At 53.2% G+C, this 19757-nt stretch overlaps 1 protein-coding gene across 7 annotated transcripts; it reads left to right on the top strand.

The window, feature by feature from the left end:
• The first annotated feature begins 483 nt into the window (after positions 1-483).
• Positions 484-18304, top strand: SCN4B (sodium voltage-gated channel beta subunit 4). 7 transcript variants are annotated; one of them, XM_033205437.1, is made up of 5 exons: positions 486-1006; positions 8404-8576; positions 9592-9820; positions 12317-12446; positions 14522-18304. In XM_033205437.1, the coding sequence occupies exons 1-5, from the start codon at positions 946-948 to the stop codon at positions 14613-14615; spliced, it is 687 nt and encodes a 228-aa protein (XP_033061328.1). In that variant the 5' UTR covers positions 486-945; the 3' UTR covers positions 14616-18304. The 7 variants fall into 7 exon arrangements, with proteins under 7 accessions (XP_033061332.1, XP_033061329.1, XP_033061328.1 ...); XM_033205440.1 differs by lacking the exon at positions 486-1006 and adding an exon at positions 7635-7974; XM_033205442.1 differs by lacking the exon at positions 486-1006 and adding an exon at positions 7790-8077.
• Positions 18305-19757: the final 1453 nt, after the last annotated feature.

The raw sequence follows: 19757 nt of genomic DNA, 5'->3' as shown, positions 1-19757 counted from the left end.
CTGCTCCCTAACCTGGAGCATGGCGATTTCCAAGGGGTCCATGGAGAAACGTGGGGCGGGGTGGCGTGGGGGTGGGGGAAGGGAGGGCGGGGGCAGTTTGCAATTGGAAAGTTCTGTTCCAGGCTTCCTAAAACAACCGCCGGAGATGCTGAGCGATAGGGCTAAAGGTGGCGGGAGCGGCTCCGGAAGCTGCACGCGCGCCAAATCGCACCGCCACCGAGGAGGCGCAGGCTGCAGTGGGCAAGCCCGCACACGCCCACCCGTTGTTGCAGCGTCCGCTGCGGACTTTAGAGCGGTCTCTTGGCGGTCCTGGGAAAGGGAGCCACTAATCTTCCCGTGTTCCCCTAAGCAGAACAAAACAGCCTTCCAACAACCGAAAAGCTCCACCTCTACTCCCCCCTGAACTATGTTCCTAATTGGCAGCTCAGCGCATGGGATGATGCGGGTGGCTGCAGGCCGGCCCTGCAGTGCCAGCCGCAGCAGCCCAGCCCCACTGGAGAGGGAGTTAGGGGTATGGCCTGGTCCCGGGGCTCCGGGACCGCGAGGCGGGACGCGCCGGGCAGGGTGCGCAGCGGGCGGGGGCTCCCTGGGCTCCGCGGCGGCCACCGCCCCTCCTGCGGCTGGAGCGCTTCCAGAGCAAAGGCGCAGCCTCGCTAGCCGCTGCGCTCGCTCCATCTTCCTCCAGTTCCTGCTCCGGCTCCTCCTCCTCCTTCCCTCCCGCCGCGGCTCCAGCAGCCGGCTCCCAGCAGCGGGCGAGCGCGCCTCCCCCTCCGCTCCCTTCCTCCCCCTCCTCTCGCTCTCTGCCAGCTAACTTTCCCGAGCCCCGACCCGCGGCGCAGAGCTCCGGGGTAGCTTCGTGGTGGAACGCCGACCTCGGGCGGAGAGCGCGGCTGTGCCCAGTATTCCATCCCCGCGCCCCCCGCGCCCTCCGGAGAGAACAGGACTATGCCCGGGGCTGGGGACGGAGGCAAAGCCCCGGCGAGATGGCTGGGCACTGGGCTTTTGGGTAAGGCAGCCCCAGCTTGGTCTCTTCTCTTGCCTCCCCCCACCCCCAGAGAAGGGGACACTCGAGAAGGAAGATGCCTTGGATACGGTGGGCTTTGGAGTGCGGCACTCAATGAGGACCGTGGCCGCCGGCTTCCTGCCTGGTTCCCGCCTGGTTCATAGGCTGTGCTCCCTGGGGACCGTGCGCGTCCCTCTCTACCCCATCAGCCCGCAAGTCTCAGGATTAGTTTTTTTGCTGTCTCTGGCACCTTTGGCTCCAGGTTTTTGGAGCTGGATCTTGGGGCTGCAGTGCGGGTCTCCCGAGTTCACAGGTTCAGGATGCTGGAGGAGGGGGTCCCTGCCTTGGGTGCAGGGGGTACCAGGTGGGTTGCTCGTGTGACTGTTGAGATGATGGTTTGCATCCCTGCCCAGAGCAGTTTGCTTGTTTCCCAGGCACCAGGCATGCACCAATTGGGGGCAGGGGAGTCCCCTTCTTCCTGGGCCGTTTTCCTGCTTTGCTTCTCTGCCCTCTACCTCCCTCGGGAGCCACTGCCTTCTCTACAGCAGCACCCCAAAGCTGGAAGGGGCTGGAGGGGCTTGCGGGATCATTCAAGACCCTTTAGGAAGGGCCTTGTCTGTCTTCCTACAAAGAGATTCCGTAGGGAAGACCTGTTTGACCTGCTCCTGGCTCTTCATTTTTGGAGTGAATACGGAGACAGAGGAGACATGTCCAGAGGACACGGAGGAAGAAGCATTATTAATATCTATTAATATGCACATGAGAGTTTTGAGTGTCAAACTCCAAGAGATTAGGGAATGATATTTATTAGTCCAGAATGTAATCTCCTCATAAATCATAGCCAGACTTCAATGTAAGCCGACTCCATCTCTGGCAACGGCATCTCTTCCTGTTTATGTTGGTCAGATTTGGCTTTCGGCAGCTCCCTGCATTGGGAAAGACACCCGATGTAGGTATTTGTGCTGAAAACAGGGAGACAGAAGCCTGTAAGGGAAGTGGCTACTCTTTCTGTGAATGTGAACTGTGTGCAGATCTATCAGGTTGGTGCCTGGTGGTGAAGAGAGGAGAGTATTTCTTGTACTTGGGATGTTTATTTACCTCCGTACGGCTAGATGGAAGACACCCGTGTTTTCTCCTGTACCTTTGGCACAGATGTCATGCTGGTTTCACAGTGACCTTAAAGAAGTGGGCTTCAGTGAGGCCTGAGGCTCCTTTTCACAGGGTGGGCACAACGTCATTCCATGCTTCTTCCCCCCATCGCATCTCAGATCAGCCCAGGTCCCCATGGTGGCAATGGCAGGGGTAAAGGGTCACTGAGGAATTCAAACTCAGACAGTCATTAAACGACCCCACTTCACACCTCTGGCTTATGTTCTTGGGTGGGAGATGCCAGTCCCTGGTTTGTTAGAATACTCATAGAACCAGGCCTCTGTGGGCAACTGAGAGGGCTCTGAAAATGATGTATCTGTGTGTGTGTGCACGCACGCGCGTGTGTGTAAGGGGGATTGTGGGCACAGTCTCTGTACATTTCTCCAGGTGGAAGCCCCACCTTCTCCAAGGACTGTTCAGCTGTATAGATCAGGTAGGGGCTAAGGCCTATTGATATAGGTTTAGATGAATTTCTGAGCTACGCTTTGGGAGCCCAGGAGAGAGCAGAGTGACTTGTACGTGGGAGACCTGCCAGCCCCAGGACTGGCCTCATCTGCTCTATCCCCTGCCCCTCTGGTCTGCAGAGGGACTCCAACCAAGGTCCCTTTGGCCCTTGACCAGGCAACACTGACTGAGCCCTCACAGAGGCATTGGTCTGAGCTTGGGACATAGATGACATCCTTGCTCTCAGTCCAGTGGGGGAGACACAGAGACGACTGGACAGCCAACTGGAAGTGTTCCCTGGGAACATCAGAGCTGGCAGGGACTTTGGGAAGCAGAGCACAGAATTCTTCTAGGGATGAGGAAGTCATGGTCCAGAGAGGGATGGTGACTTGTCTAGGGGCGCATGGCCAATTGATTGCCAAGTGGGACAGAATCTGAGTTTCTTGGGCTCTGTCACACCACGCTGCTTCCCAGTTAACTCAAGTCTGGTGAGGGGGAAGGTAAATAGGGATTGTGCTTAGGGCTGAAGAATAAGTGAGGCTCTGGGGCATGGGCATGGAAGGATAAAGACTTGAGGGGCCTAGAGCTGCTATTTTCATAGCTTTGAAGACTGGGTACAGAGCAGTGAACTTCCAGGAGTCCTCTTCCCCTCTCCCCATATCAAACCCAGTCTCACAGACTGAGACCAAAGTGATTTTTGATAACCTAACAAAATGCCCTTTTCTTAAACTGAGAAGCAGTTTCCAAGGCTGTATTATTGCCATTGAGGTTTATGTGCTTTCCTATCTCTTCCTAAGCATGTAACTGGTAATATCTCTGTCCTGCCCACTCCTTCCTTGTTCCCCCATTTACTTAATTGCTGTGATCTGTGTTTAATTATCACTTGTGAGGGTGCTCTGTTGCATAACCCTATTTCCCCTGGTGTGTATTTATTAAGGGCTTGTTTAATGAGAATGCAATTAAGGAGAGGGTGCACAGTCCCACTCAGAGGAAGAAAAAGGAAAGAGGAGGCAAGGAGACTGTGGAGAAGAGAGGAAAGGGGAGAAGCGGAGGGAGTTTGAATCTGGAATCCTGGGTGTGAATCTGGAAAACACGCTTAATTCTCCTTCTGAACCTGCTGGAGGTGCAAGCCTGTGGGGGCACCTGAGAGAGAAGGCTGGAGTCCCAAAGCTCTTTTGACTGGCTCCCTTCTGGTGGGATCAGCATGAGAGGGAGACTGGGCACAGCGGACCATCTTGCCCTGCTGCCAGTCCTCAAGGAGGTGTAGGCATCTTTGCATAAGCCAGGGGTGGGCCATGCCAACACAACCGGCTCTCTGGCCTATAAGAGGAGGGACAGGCATGCTGCTGGGACTTGTCTGCAAAGCTGGTTTCACTGAGCATCCCATGCTGTCTCGGGGGCATGCTTTCATCCCAGCAAAGCTCCTGGGGGTGGGCAGGAAGCAGGCAGGTTGCCTAGGGAGAGGGAACTGAAATCTTTCCTTTGTCTCTGGGCCCAGGGGCCTTGCCTGGCCCAGCCCTGCCTCCCAAAGCCCCTAGGGCCTGCACCCTAGGAGGGGTCCTGTCCTGCTGGCCTCGGCCCACTTTCTGCACCCAGCTCTAACTTTGAGCCTTTCTAACTCTCCCTGGGCCAGAGTGTATCAGCCTCCCTATTAAAGTCAGCCGTGTGTCCACTTGCCGTGCCAGCAAGCCCTCAGAGCTACACTTAGAGTGGCTACCAGCCTGCCCCTCTTTCCTGGGGTGGCTGTGAGTGATCCCTGGATGTGGGAAAAGGTGGCGGAATGTTTCCTGCCTCCACATTTGCCTTGGGATAAATGGTAGCTGCCATAAGATTCCTGCTGGTGTGAATATTTAATAATGTGATTTGCATGTGCTGAATACTTTTCCACTTTAACAAACGTGATCCTGAGTCAGTCCTCAGACAAAACCCCAGATGAGGATGGCAGGGGGCCGAGGACTTCAGAGAAGGCAAAGAAAATGGCTGCTCTGAGAGTGGCTAAGTGGATAGGGCCTTTTAGTGAGGAAAAGCAAGGTTTTGGGGTTCAGGATGGAATTCCACGGGATCATGACTGGGAAGAGTTGTTGTTCCTCAATTCCACAATGCCAGAAAGAGGCTCCCCACTCTCAAACACACACACGTACACTTTAACATTCCAGAATTAAGTTTAGAAAAGAGCAAAGCAAGGCTTTCTTTACTCCAGGGAAATGGCCACATGGAAATAAGCCAAGAAGTGGTACAGGGTGAAAACACAGATCAATGTGGGAATGGCCTGGAGACATTCTTGGCTGACACTGGTTATTCAGGGAAGCTAGGGGTGCCCTGGCTACCTGTGATGAGGGATACCCTTGTCCCCTGCTCCCCTTTCAAATACCATCCTCCTCTATCTGCAGGATGCCCACTCATGGAAGCCCCTCTTGTGTTTTATAATCTCCTGTTTTGGCTTCACACCAAGCTTGAGAAAGTAGGAAAGAGGCATCCCTGCCCTGGCTTGGGGATATGCACACCGGATGTGGCACCTCTGACTTTCTCAAGGTCAGCTGGCAGAGTGGGGCCTGCCTTGCGCATGCTCACCAGTCCTCTCCAGGGTTGGTCATCCTGAAGCAGCCCTCCGGGGGCCTTTGTGGACCAACACCTGTCCCTGGTTCCTCCCTCTCCCCCAGAGCAACCTCGTAGGAGACACTGAGTTCAGTGGAAGGCAGGCCCCTCAGCTTTCTCGTGCATGACCCTCCCAGACATAACTGGCCGGACTGCATGACTCCCAGCTGGGAGGGCTGTGCACTGAAGAAGCCAGGCTTGCCCACCCTCTCTGATGCTTTCACTTGGACAGGGCTCTGGACTCTGTGAAACCATTTCTGCCAGTTTTCATTTTCCCCTTCCAGCTACTGAGGAAATAGCAATGCTTCACTTGCAGAGTCCTGAGTGTATTGGAGTTAAGTCATCCACATAGACGCACACAAATCAGGCAGAAATGTGTACTGTGTCATGAGCCAGACCTTAAAGAAATAGTGTTCTCCTCTCTTCTGGACCCGTCTTTTGCTCATTTTTGCTTCTATTTAAAGCAACCAACAAGATTTCCCTTTTCGCACGCATCTTTTGTGCTCTTGAATATCTCTTTCTGGCTGGGGTTGAGGTGGGGAGATTTGGGCACTGATTTGAGTTGCCCCATGTCCTCCAGGACCCTGATTCCTGGACCGGTAGGCTGATGAGGAGCAGCCACACTCCTTGGCGCCCTGAGGGAGGCCATTAGTTATCAGGAAGCTGCGTTGTCTGACAGCTTCCCTGTCCACTGCTCTGCTTTCACTTCCTGTTTGTGGGGGCTATGGAGGGTGGGAAGCAGAGTTGGTGTCTCCCACCAGAAGGTTCTAGTGCTGGCTGCAGACTGGAGAGTGGGATCTTGTGTCTGGCTTCTGTCCTTAGACCTCTGGGGGAGATGGGGCAGAGGAAGGCAGAGGTAAACAGAAAGGCAGGAGTTCTATGGAATGCTACGCCCTGATAGCAGTGTTTTCTTGGAGAGCGCAGTTGGTCGCAGAGTGGTGAAAAGGGGGCTAATATCTGGATGCTGCTTATGCCACTCACTGGGTGTGTGGCCATGAGCAAGGTAATCTCTTTAAGCCTGTTTCCTCATTTGTTTATTGTAAGAAAAATGTAACTTACAGGATTATGATGAAGGTTAATAATAGTAACTTATAGGATTATGATGAGACAGTGTATATAAAATAGCTCTCCTATCCTATAGTAACTGCTCAGTCTCAAATTCACCATTTACTGTGTGGCCCTGGGCAAGTCAACTTAACCTCTCTGAGCCTCAATTTCATCATATATAAAATGGGAACATTATACATGCCTTTGAGCATTCTAATAAAAGTTGGAGTTAGTATCCACAAATCCTCGCGCATAGTGGTTCTCAGAGTGTGGTCCCTGCTCACAGCATCTTCTGGGAACTTTTTAGAAATGTAAAAGCTCAGGTTCCACTCCAGACCTTCTGAATCAGAACTCTAGGGGCTGGGTGGAGCCAGCTGTAGCTGTTCTGTAGGGGATTCTGATAACTCTCAAGTTTGAAAACCAAGGCTCTAGAACAAATTCTGGCTGGCCATGAATCCTAGAAGCTGACCAAAAATGAAGGCTAATTGAAATAACTTCCCAGCACTAATTAGAGCCCTGGTGGGCAGATCCAGATCTCGCAGGCAAGTTACCTAACCTCTCCAGGCTCAGTTGTCTCACCTACAATGTGGACCTATAATAGTAGGTGACTCATAGGACAGGTGAGGATGAAATGTGCCTGGCACATAGTAGATGCTCAGTTAATATCAGTTATTACTATTGTTATCGACAGTGGCTGGATCACGATGGGATTACTGGACCACGGGGTGTGATTTTAGGGCTGGGGGCTATGAGCACTCCACTTTGTCATCAGAAGTTAGGGGCACAGGAAGAAGCTGAGCCGGCAGGGCTGCCAGCTCTCCTTGGAGATCCTTTTCTGTCATTTGAAAAGCATTGCTAAGACGCATTATCATCTGATGGGGGCAAAACAAGAGGTTTATGATGCAGAACAGGGAATTAAGTTAGACAACAGAGGGCCTTCCTGAGACTGGGGGTGGAAGGTGCCAGTTTCCCCTAGGGACGAGGAGAGGCAGGCATCCACTTCCGGACACCCGCCCCCATCGACCTTGAGGCGAGTGGGGTTTCCTTGAGGCATCTGCAGGACGTGGGGTGGGGAGGGGGCGGGGAACCAGGCCCCCTTACAAGGACTCCGGAGCAGGAGTTTGGAGGCCGTGAGTGGAGCGGCCTTGTCCCAGCGGAGAGGGGTCGCATCGGAGTGCTAGGGAGGAGGTTCGAAGCGTGAGAAAGAAGCCTAGGGGCGCTCGGGGACGCACGGGGACGACGGGGGCGGAGTGTGGCGGGGAGGCCGGGCTGCCGGGCTCAGGACCCGACCGCGTGTCCAGCGCCCTCCCCGTCCCGCCCCCGCGCGCGCGTGCACTTGGGCTGGCCCGGAATCCCTCCCCAGGGTGTCTTCTGCCTCTGACTTTCCCACCCTGGCTGCGCCCGCGCGCCCCCGCGGCTGCCCAGCTCCAAGACCCGCATCGGTCCCCACCCGCGCCGTGTTCCTCCCCGCCCGGCCGTCTTCCTGCGGTTCCCAGGCTCCCGTTTGGCGGCCAGAAGGCGTCGGACTCGGCTGACCCAGCGAGGTCCAGCCCGAACGTGTCCTTCTGCCTCTCAGCCCCTGGGGCCAGGGAGGAGCCTCCAGTACCGGGGAACGAGAGGCTGCTGGACTGCAGCCCGGGACTGCGGCGGCCGCGTTTCTCTTCTTCACCTTACGGGACCCGGCTCTTTCCCCGCCTCGACCGCCCCGCCCGCCAGTCCTGAAAACCTGGCGGGAGGTGCGCACTGTCCTAGGGGAATTCCCCTGCAAACAGAAGGGAGCCCGCCCTGTGCGTCCCGGGGTAGATGCGGCAGGAGCGCTTCCAGGCACTGCGCCCCCAGGTGAGGGGCGGAGCGGGCGCGGTTCGGGCAGTGGCCAAGCCTTCGTATCCTTGGGTTGGGGTGACCCCTGGTGGTCATCCAGAGCGCCACAAGGGCTACTCCCTGATCCAGAATTTAGTCCTTTCCAGGGGAGAAATGGAGAATGATGGCGGGTGGCCCAGACGGTGTTAATTGGAGTAGAGAGTCATCCTCCCGAAGTTGGCACGGAGGGTGACAGAGACCTCCCTGCTGGCCAAGTCACTCCGCCCTGTCCGAGCATCCCCTTCCAGAGCTCCAGGCTGAGGTTTTGGTGGGGTTTTATTAAGGAGGCGGTGCTCCTTACACAGGCCTCTTCCTGCTCCCCGTAACCCTGTCGCTGGAGGTGTCTGTGGGAAAGGCCACCAACATCTACGCTGTCAACGGCACGGAGATCCTGCTGCCCTGCACCTTCTCCAGCTGCTTTGGCTTCGAGGACCTCCACTTCCGGTGGACCTACAACAGCAGTGACGCATTCAAGATTGTACGTATTTGGAGGAAGGACAGTACAGCCCAGCCTCCCTTACCCATGCCTCCCCTCCCAGGCTCTGGTCGCTTCCGGACTGAGACCCACTGCGATGGTCCCCAGAACCTTTTGCCCCACTTTCTCCCAGTATTCTTTTCAGAGCCTGCCAGGAAGAATGTAACTGGGAGAGATGCATAGATCGTGTTGCCAGCATTCGGGGACTGTTGGAATTCTTGGCTAGAGTCCTCCGTCTGGTCTTAAGAAATACCCGGAGCTTGGATTGCTTGTCTAAAAATCAATAGTTTAGTCTAACAAACAGGAGAGAGAAAGGCCTTGGAAAGCTTGGAGAGAGGGAATGAGGAGAGTCTAAATGAGGGACGGGCTGAGAAACTGGACTGGCAGGGAAAGGAGAGAGGAAGGGAGAGAGGAGGGAGAGCCGCAGGATCATTGGTGGGGCTGCGATGGGAGTGGGGGTGAACCAATCAACAGGTATTTATTGAGTACTCACTCTACAATCTAGTAGGGGATCCAACCTGAGACGTTCACAGGGAAGCCACAAGAGACCAACTCTGGTTATAATTAAATGCTGACCTCAGAGGGTGCTGACGGGCCTAGCTGTGGGATTGATCCAGGTCTTGATAGAGGGCCAGAATTCGAATGCGCGGGGGACATGGTGTCAGCAGAGGCTGGGTGGAAGGTGATAGAGGGAAATGAGTGCGGTGCTTGCAGGAGTCATTACATAAAAGGCTTTTATGAAGAGAGCGGTAAGAGCTGTGCTGCATTCCAGGGAGACCTTAATAAAAGGAAATGGGTTTAGCCTGAAACAAGCAAAATTCAGGTTAGACAGGCAGAGCTATTGACGCTGGAAGAGGAAACTGGGGGGCGGGGGGGAAGGAACAGGGTGTGACTGCAGGCTCTTCCTGGTCCTGGATAGGGAAGGTACTCAAGGAGTGGGCTGGTGTGATGTCATGACCCTTAAGGACCCTGATTCTTTCTTGGCCACCTTCTCTCCCCAATGCCTTTCCTCCACCAGCTCATAGAGGGGACTGTGAAGAATGAGAAGTCTGACCCCAAGGTGACGTTGAAAGACGATGACCGCATCACTCTGGTAGGCTCTACTAAGGAGAAGATGAACAACATTTCCATTGTGCTGAGGGACCTGGAGTTCAGCGACACGGGCAAATACACCTGCCATGTGAAGAACCCCAAGGAGAATAATCTCCAGCACCACGCCACCATCTTCCTCCAAGTCGTTGATAGACGTATGCAGTAGGGGCTGGCACAGGGCAGTGGAGTGGGAAGGACTTGGGGGGCACCCAACTCAGCATTACAGTGAAATGGCAAAGACTGTGTTGGTGTTTTCTTTTGCTTTACACTTTCCAGAGTTGCTGGAGTTACATCTAAAAGCTAGAAGAGCTCAGCTTGAACACTTATTCTGCTACCAAATAGCTTATGAAATACTCTTAGCCTTTTAAAGCCTCGTTTTCCTCATCTGTAAAATGGGAATATGACTGCATTTTCCTAGAGTTGTGGTTAGAGAAGCTACATGGGAGTGTTTTGTGGCTAGTAAGGTTTTCTACCTATATACTGATTATTAATACCATTGGGTATTCCATTAGCAAAAATTGATTGAATGTCAGGCATTGCACTAAAAAGTGCTATGAGTGATACATCACATTCTTCCTTGAGGAATTCACAGTACAACGTAGGACAGAAGATAAATAAATAACTAGAATGGGCAGAACATGATACACACATCTGCCAGTAGCGGCGAAAACTGCAGAGATGGAGTAAGACTTGGCCCTTGTCCTCTGGGGGCTTACATCCCACCTAGGATTCCAGTCTGGCACAGGAGACCAATCATACAAGGAGGGTACATATGACAATGAGCCAGGTGGTCCCTGACCAGACCTGGTGTGGTTAGAGAAGGAGGATGTGATAACCAGGGTTGGAGAAGTGAGGTGCTGTCCCATGGAGGGGAGGGGCCTGGAAGACTAGGGAAATGCAGAAGCAGAGAGAAAAAGGGAAGGGGGCTTGCTCAAGGATCCTGACTCGGCTGCCTTTTGTGTGTACCGGGGGTTTGCTGCTCTCCTGGATGACACCGAGTCCGTGGAGAGAGAGACACCCGTGAGTTCAATCTTGAGTGTGCAAGAGCGGACCCAGAGGTCATCCAATCAGCTTTTCTGAGCCTGGAGTCACAGGTCTGCCTATGGTGTCACTTCTTCCTTTCCGTCTGGGCTCCTGTCACCTGGCCTGTGCTCAGCCTTTTCAGAGGGAAGAGAATCAGCATTTGTGGAGCATTTCTGGGTGCCAGGTCCCAAGTTAGGTGCTGTCACTGACTTTGGCTCCTTTGCTCCTTACCAGCTCCCTTGAGGTGGATCGTCTCTGCATCTGTACAGCTTTATTCATCCATCTGTTCAACAAATATTTACTGAGCACCTTGTATGGGCCAGACGTTATTCTAGGTCCTGAGGATGTGATATGAACAAGATAGACAAATTCCTGCCTTTATGGAGATTACCTTCCTCCCCTTCTGTGTATGGAGATACACAATAGAAAAATGTTATTGTAGAAGAGAACATGACTAGTGTTAAGAAGAAAAAATAAAGCAGGAAAGAAAGATGGGGTGCCAGCAGGGTGAATAGGGAAGGGCTCTCTGAAAAAGGCGATAGAGTGGGGATTTTTGAAGAAGGTGAGAGAGGAGCCATGAGGGCATCTTTGGGAAGATAGGGAGGGAGCAGTGAGTGCAAAAGCCTTGAGGCAGATGTGTGAAGAATCACAACAGGCTAGTGCTGGAGAAGTGCTGGAGCTGGGCAAGGAGTGAGAGATCAGTCAGGTCAAGCCAGATTGTGTAACCACCCTACTGGAAGGGTGAGTGAGGTGGGAGCCACTGGAAGAAGAGGAGTTAAGGCCTGAACAGGTTCACTCAGGCCCCTATGCCAAGAATAGATGATAGAGGGAGGAGATCAGTTAGGAAGCTATTGCAGACGTCCACGCAAGAAGTGGCTTGGGCCAGGGCCAGGGAGATTGTGAGCCATCAGATTCTGGAATTTTGTAAAGTTAGAGCCGTCAGGATTCTCAGGTAGATTGGATAAAGGGTTTGAATAAAAGGCATCGAAGAAGACTCCAAGGATTGTGGTTATAGCGATTGGGAGGGTAAAGTTGTTCTCAGTGGAGAGGAGGAAGACTGGGTGGAGCAGGTTCGGGAATCAGTCAGGAGTTCAGTTTTCAGATGAAGAAAACGAGGCTAGGAGGGTTCAATGACCTGCCCAACATCGCCAGCTAGTTAGTGACAGTTAAATCCCGTACTTGAAATTCAGGCTATCTGACTCTGAAGGCTTCTCACCATCTAAGAGATATCATAGGGAGGTTCTTAATTTTTTATGGGTGAGTAGAGGAGGTCTAGAAAGAGGCAATGAAATTTTCTCCTGTTAATTTCGGGATCAAGTCACCACTCAAACTTGAGTGTTATGGGCTCTAATTCTGATTTGTTCCCGAACTTGTGTGAGCGCATCTGCGGGAGGGCATGTGCAGGGTGGGGGAGAGGGCCCCTTGTGTGTGCCCTAGCCTGATGGATGCCATGCTCTGCCTCTCCAGCTTCCTGCTGCAGGCCTGGGGAGGGCCGGGGGTCTGGGAGTGGATGTGCCCCAGATGCCAGGGGGTGGAGGCTACATGGCCTTGCACTGCCACGGTGCTCGACTCCAGGTGACCCCTGCTCCCTTTGTGCCTTCCCTTTCCTCCCTGCTCGGGCCACACAGTGGAAGAAGTGGACAACACAGTGACACTCATCATTCTGGCTGTCGTGGGCGGGGTCATCGGGCTCCTCATTCTCATCCTGCTGATCAAGAAACTCGTCATCTTCATCCTGAAGAAGACTCGGGAGAAGAAGTGAGTTGGCCTGGAGCACACTCCTGTCCTCCCAGCAGCCCACCACCCTCTCATCTATCCCCATCAGCTTTCAGCCTTCCACCTGCCTCCTCATTCCCCCCATTCCCATTCCTACTGCTCTCTGTTCTATCCCTGCCACCCCCACCCCGTCTCTCAGCCCCCCTCCTCGCTTTCTTTCTTCCCCATCCTCCCAGTGTGTGTTTATTGAATACGTTCAATTCATTGAATACACAAACGCCAGCCACCTACTCTTCCTCATCCCACTGTCTTCCTTCCCGTCCCATTAGCCTCTCTTTCCATTTGTACCACCCAACTGAGAGCCTTACCAAAGGACTCAGGGAGCCTTTGAAAAAATCAGAGAAAATATAAGATTCCATGTACAGAGGCTCTAAAATGGGAAGACCTTTCTAGGGAGATGGGAGCGAAATTCTTCTGTTAGGAAATTCTGAAAATTCAGTAGGGGGTGATTTTTTAAAAGTTTGAAATGGCAGCTATGGCATCCCAGGGAGCCCTAGGAAAAGTTCAGGTATAAAAATAGACATCTATAAGGGGAAGGGGAGGGAAGATGGGGAGGTACGGAGGGTGCAACCCTCAGGCCTAGAGTTTTTGGAACAGTATCAGACAGGCTCCAGAGCAGCAAGTGGTGAACCTTGCAAAACTAGAGCAGGGAAAAGGCATTTGAAAGTTGTGTTCTGAGCAAGACGGGAATTCCTCTGGAAAGGGCAGAACTTGCTCTGGAAAGCGGGGATGGAAGTTGGAGGTAGGGAGGGGATGTACAGGTAGCAGCACTGGGGCTGTGGACCAGGGGAGGACCCCAGAACTGGGTTGTTGATGAAGAGCTCCAGGGTTGTCTGCCTGGCTTGTGGCCACAGGCTGCGAGGGTTTTGGTGATCTTGTGAGGGGCTAGAAGTATGGAGCTTGACTAGGTTCTGTTTTTAATAAAGAGTCTTACTATGGATGAATGGAGAACATATTTGTCAATATATGGTTTAAAAGCACCTAGAAAAGACAACAGTGTTCCTTCAGAGTCACAGTGAGTTTATCAGAAACAAGACATGCTAAGCTGGATGTGCGTGCCTGAAGTCCTGGGCACTGCTGTGGAGGAGGGACACACTGAAGTCGGAGCATGTTCACCTCAGGGTGGTCAGGGTGGAACGGCTCCCAGGAGGTGTCTTACCATCTGACCATCTCTCCTTCCTGCTGTCTTCTGCCCCATCCCATCAAGCTCTGCCCAGACCTGGCTTGAAGCCAAATCCACTGCCTGCTCTGCCCCTTCCATGGACTCTGTTCTTCTCTTAATACCTCTGGTCACAGAGAGCTCAGGGAGGAAGGCGTGGGGGGCCCTGGGGAGAGGGACTCTGTCCTCAGCATACTTCTTCCTGGCCTGGACCCCTCACCCTGCTGTGGCACAGCCTGGGAACGGACCCCTGGGAACAGCACCTGGTACCCTTTCCTTTCTGCCATGTTGAGACAACTAGGTGACAGCTAAGCTTTATTGAGAACTTTCTTTTTTTCTTTTTTTGAGACAGAGTCTCACTCTGTTGCCCAGGCTGAAGTGCAGTGGCACGATCTCAGCTCACCGCAACCTCCGCCTCCCAGGTTTAAGTGATTCTCCTGCCTCAGCCTCCCTCGTAGCTGGGACTATAGGCATGTGCCACCACGCCTGGCTAATTTTTGTATTTTTAGTAGAGACGAGGTTTTGCCATGTTGGCAAGGCTGGTCTCGAACTCCTGACCTCAAGTAATCCGCCTGCCTTGGCCTCCCAAAGTGTTGGGATTACAGGCGTGAGCCACTGCTGCTGGCCAGTTGAGAACTTTCTACATGCCAGGCACTGTTCTAAGTGCTCATTTCTTCTTCCAGCAAACCCCACGCAGAAGGTATCATCCCTCCATCTATTTCACAAATGAGGGGACTGAGGTACAGATAGGTTAGGTGGCGTGGCCTCTGGCTACCTGAGCTCTGCAGAAGACCAGGGAGAGGCATAGGGCTGGGTGCAGAGCCCACGGCTCCTGCCACAATTCTCCCCCTACTCTTGCTCCTCTCTTCACCCCTGTCCCCTCTCTCTCCCTCTCTAGGAAGGAGTGTCTCGTGAGCTCCTCAGGGAATGACAACACGGAGAACGGCTTGCCTGGCTCCAAGGCGGAGGAGAAACCACCTTCGAAAGTGTGAGCCCTGCTTCGGGCTGAGCAGCTACAGGGAGCCCCCTTTCTGATGATGAAACTAATGCTTGAGCCCCGTCCGTAGAACCCACGTGCCTGAGACATCTGCTGCTTGGCTCAAACTGTAGTCTTTCCGGGCACAAGAAACCGGAGTCCTGCCCAGCCTGCCCATCCCCTTCCCAGTCAGGGCTCCCCAGGGACAAGGGATGGCCAGGGGAGGGGGTCTACGGAAGATTCAGGAGAAAGAAACGAGAGGCTAGGGTGGTGTGGAGGGGCTGGTCCCCTGACACCTGGGCAGATGGGGTCTCCTTCGGTCTCCCCACCCTGCACAAGCAGAGCGTTGGTTTTCCTCCAGGCTTCTCTTCACAGGGGACTGGGAGGATCCGTGAGGGCTGTCCTAAGAGCTGGGCCCTGGAGATGGGATATAGGAAGAGGTGGCTTCCTTTGGTGGTGGGAGTGGGCTGGAGGACTCTGGAAAAGACCTGGGGTAGGAGTTGATGGGGGCAGGCCCACAGTGAGAAGCTGCCTCGGCTTCATAGGAGGCCAGATCCCCTACAGTCCTCCCAGTAGGGAACTTCCTTTGCCCTGCCCCGGGACCCTATCTGCTTATCCCCTCCCCTGCTCGGAGTTTTTAAGCCCTCCCAATCAGGGCTGGCCGCCTTGTCTTGAGGGGTTCTGGCCACCTAGCCTGCACTTCCGCTCTCTGGGCTACTGCGGGGCTCAGGAAGGGACCCCCCAAGCCTTCCCAGAGCACCGGAGTGCTCCCTATGCCTTTCCTAGCATTTTTACTTGGGGAATTGGGCCGCAGAGGTGGCGAGCCAGTGTCCTGGGCCTCTGGGATGCCCGCCCCATCCCTGCCAATGCTGGCAATCCCTCCCCTGGCATGGCAGGACCATCGCCACTCTGGGCACTCCCGAGTTCAGCTCTCCCCTGTTCCTCCTCCTCCGACTTGAGAGGCTGCACCCTCCAACCTCCCATTGGCTCGCTCCTCCCTTGCCGTCCATCACACCCTGCCACCAGGGTTGTTCATTTCCCAGCCCTGGGTCAAGGGCCTGCCTTCGCCTCAGGGACTCTCTTCCTTTGGGTGAGGGGGTCCTTGGGTTTCCCAGATGCTTCCTGCTCAGCTGGGCCACCCCCTCCCACCCTGGGGTTGGGGAGGAGCAGGGAGTGGATGCCCATAGTTTTCCTTTGTTTCTCCCAGAGCTGGTTTGCACACCTCTTGTGTGTGGGGCTAGACTGTGCCTTAGTCCCAAGTCCTAGCCCTTACCCCCGTCCTCTCCAGCTGGTATGTCCTGACATAACAGCAGAGTCTGGTGTGGCGCTGGTGAGGGTTCGCCAGCCCTCCACTCTCCAAGGTCATAGAGGGGGCCATGAGGCTGGAATTGGCCAGTGACTGAATCTTGGAGACACTGGCCATTTCTAGCCTGCCCTAGGGGGAGGCAGTGATGTTGGGAGTGGGATCCCCTGATGGAGCCCAGTGTGTGAGTCCCTGTGGGGCAGAACTGGTGAGGCCAGGGATGGTAGGGAAACGTGATAACAGGCCTCTCTGCCCATCTGCTTCCAGTCCCTCTCTCCCTTACTGATTTTTTGATGCCCTGCCTTCTGGGCCCCTAGGAGGGATGAGAGAGTAGTAGCCCTCTTTTTCAGAGAGTTTGGGATCTGCCTCAGAGCTCTCCCTGTCAAAAAGTAGCTGCAAACCTTGAGAGGGTGGAGGAGGGGGAGACTGAGGACCAGTAGCACCTTCAGGGTACCTGTGGCTGTGGCCAGTGTCCCTTAGCCAACCTGCTGGGCTCATCAGTTCCCTGTCTGATCTGCCTGTGTGCCTCCCATTCTTCTCTACCCAGAACCTGTCATGGGCTGGGGTTCAGATTTTCCTGGCTTTGGGAGCAGACAGGCCAGAACCACCAGCCATTCAGAGAACTTCTTATAGCTGCCTTCATGCAAAACTGCTTTCTTCTTCCTTCTCAATGGTGACGTTTGAAGAGACGGAGCACCTTGGAGCTCCTCTTCTCGTCTTAAGAGAAAGCCAAGGCACGTAGAGTAGGGAGAGGAAGGGCACCATCCTCTCTTTCCTCCCCTTGGTCTACTGCTGATTTCTAGATGGGTCATGCAGCTTCTCTGGGCTCAGCTCTTTCCATCTACCAAATAAATGGGTGTAATAATACTTACCTACCTCACAGGACTGTTGTGAGGCGTGGCGAGTTTTGTCTAAAAACTTCTTTTTGGCTTGGAAAGGGATCTGGGAAGCCAGGTATTAATTGGAGGGATAGTTCCAAGTCTGTCCTGTCTTCATCTCTGTGTCCCATCTCTACAGCCCACACACACACACACACACACACACACACACACACGCTCTCTCTCTCTCTCTTTCTTTCCATCCCACCCCCTTGGAATTATTTAGTCTTTGCAATATTAGAAACCTTGACTCTGATGCTTAAAGCTTCTTGTCCATGGCTCTTGTTTGATGGTTTTCAATAGAGGTGATTGAGATTGTAGGGGGGCATTTTTGGTTGTCCCCATGCCTGGGGACACTACTAAGAATGCTAAACTTAGTCCCTGCAACAAAGAATCATCCTGTCCAATATCAACATTATACCCATGGAGAAACACTGGCATGGATTTGCACTAGGATGTATGTGGGCAAAGCTGTCTTCCCCAAGTGGACCCTCAGTGCGTGCAAATCTCTGATGGTGGCTTCCAGGGCTTGTGGGCTAGAGAGAGCCACTTACAAAGACGATCTTGAGAGACCTGGGCGCATGCAGCTGCGCTGAGAGTGATGCCAGTGAGACCAAAGACAAAGTTACGAGCTCTTCATCAACTACAAAATATGACATCAGCATTCCAGGTTCTGGGCTTCTCCTCATGTAGGAATTGAACAGAAAGTAGCCTGAATAAACCCCTGATGCTAGAGAGGCCTGGGGAGAGCAGCCGATGGGGCTCAGCCTACATACGGCAGGCCGATCAGAGCTCCTGTGGAGCGAAAGCGTGAGAGCATGCTTGTGAGATGGCAGGAGGTGGGGTATGCTTGTGTGGAGTGTGCGTGTGCAAACGCGTGTGTGTGCAGGCAGTATGGGTGCATGGTGGTGTGACTGTGGAGTGGGTGGTCTCTGCATGGAAGGGGTGATGCATGATGGGGAGATGCTGGACATTTCAGGAGCCGTCTTTCTTGGCCTGAGCTGTGCCTGTTGAGGCATCTGGAGACTGAGAAAGAATCAAAGACAGAGAAGACCAGCCGTGCTCCTGCATTCCATCACTCCGTGACTTCATCTCACTGTTACAGACAGCTGCCATCAGAGGGCTGGTGGGAGGGAGTTTCAGGAACAGGGACTTCTCGGGAAAATCCTATAGCTTGCTTTACTTTACTTTGTCCCACGTTGGAGTCCCTACCCTCCCCCCTCCCATCTGATATGCAGTGCTTTTGACTATCTTATGCATGGTTTATTCCTCTGGCTTGGATGACAACAATACCCGTAGTGAATTTTCCTATATAACTATAGATCAAATGATGCAGCGATGGGCCTTGGTAGGCCTCGGGTGTGTGAGTGCCTCTGGGAGGCGCGGATGCACACACACCCAGCACTCACTTGTGTTCAAGCACAGAACAGATGTAATCAGACTGGCCTCTACAACAAGTTTTGCATTGTAGAATTGTATTTAGCTTTGCCTTGGATGAAATAAAAATTATGTTTAATAGTTTGGGATTTGGGGGCTTCCATTTTTGACTGATTGGGAGTTGGGGTCCAGTTTTATTTCTTGCCAGCTGTGCTCAGGACAAGTTTCTTTACCTTCTCTGAGCCTCAATCTGTTTGTGTCTGAAATGTTACCTGCCTGGGTGAAATAACGCATACAAACTGCTTAAGAACCTCTGGCACATTCACAGGCATTTGGGTCGTTTTCATTCCCATACCTTCTCTGGAGAAGTTGGCAAGGTGGCCCTTTAATACTGGAATCATTGCCAGGGCCCTCCTGGTATGGATGACCTTGGTCATGGCCCTGGCACCACAAATGTCACAACAGCTCCTCCTCCAGGCTCTCTCTCCTTCCCTCCCCCAGGTTAGTATTTAGGTCCAGGTAAAATCTGCTTCACATGAACGCCTACCTTCCAAAGAGAGTTTCCGGGTGCTGGGCATAAGGCCAGTGCCTGGGAAGGAACTGAGGATACATACCAATGTGTAGGTGTTTGTTTATATTCTTGGGCTTTCTCATACCACAATTTCTTACCATACTGTATTCCCTTCAATGGATTCACCTCACACTGCATTTCAAAGGGTTCCAGACACTAAGCACTCAGAAGAGCTTGTTGAAAGACCTTGTCTTTTCTGTCAAGGACTCCAGGTATACAGAATGAGTTTCGGCAGATGTCCCTGCCAGCTCTGCCTCCTCCAGCCCTCAGCTATAGAGACTGCACTGTGCTCCTGCCCTGAATGGATTCACCACCCGGGTTCCCCACATAGCCACTTTCCTGTCTTCAGGTACTTCCTGTTGCCTGGGACCTCCTGCTACCTTCGCATCTGCAATACACCGGTTGGATACTGAGGTTTCGTGCAGCAAGCCTGGGTTTAGAACACGGGATGCCGTGCATTGAACTTGCAGTTACCCCTGTAAGGATCAGTCCCCAGGTCTGATTAGGTCTCTGTCATTGCTCTGTTTCATCCCTACTTCCTTTCCCCACCCAACAGCCATTATAACTGAAAGATGGCCCAGTGTCTCAAAACCACATTAGGAACTGGGACTGTCCTGGGCAAACCTGGATATAGGGTCACTCCCTGTTAAGCTCCATGCCAGCCCCATGCTAACTCAATGGGGACTAACATACACACAAATTAAGGGTCCTTAATCTGAGCTGGTGGCAGGCACGCAGATCAGATTGACTTTAGGAGGTCTGTACACCTAAAAATAAAGGTGAAAGTGAACATATGTGCTTAGAGGATCTTTCAGAAGGCCTTGGTACAAAAGCTGGGAATTATCTTCTACTCCCCCACATTGGTGTTAGGAAAGAAGCTGGTTACACTTTCCTCCCCTCCCTCCTCAAGTATGTCATCTTCTCTGTTGCTTTCATAGGAGAGAGGGGAGCTTTGCTGACCCCAAGGGCTAGGCCTTTGCATTAAAGGAACAGAAAAGATTTCTTTTGATAGACCCTTTGGTCTTTTGG

The sequence above is a fragment of the Trachypithecus francoisi genome, unplaced genomic scaffold, assembly GCF_009764315.1.
Source record: "Trachypithecus francoisi isolate TF-2019V2 unplaced genomic scaffold, Tfra_2.0 Lachesis_group8, whole genome shotgun sequence".
Lineage (NCBI taxonomy): Eukaryota > Metazoa > Chordata > Mammalia > Primates > Cercopithecidae > Trachypithecus > Trachypithecus francoisi.
This window is presented reverse-complemented; position numbering and strand designations above follow the sequence as displayed.

What these genes read in the sequence shown, in the direction of transcription:
- SCN4B (XM_033205436.1), top strand. Translation starts at nt 14,904, where the DNA reads ATGGGGTCTCCTTCGGTCTCCCCACCCTGCACAAGCAGAGCGTTGGTT.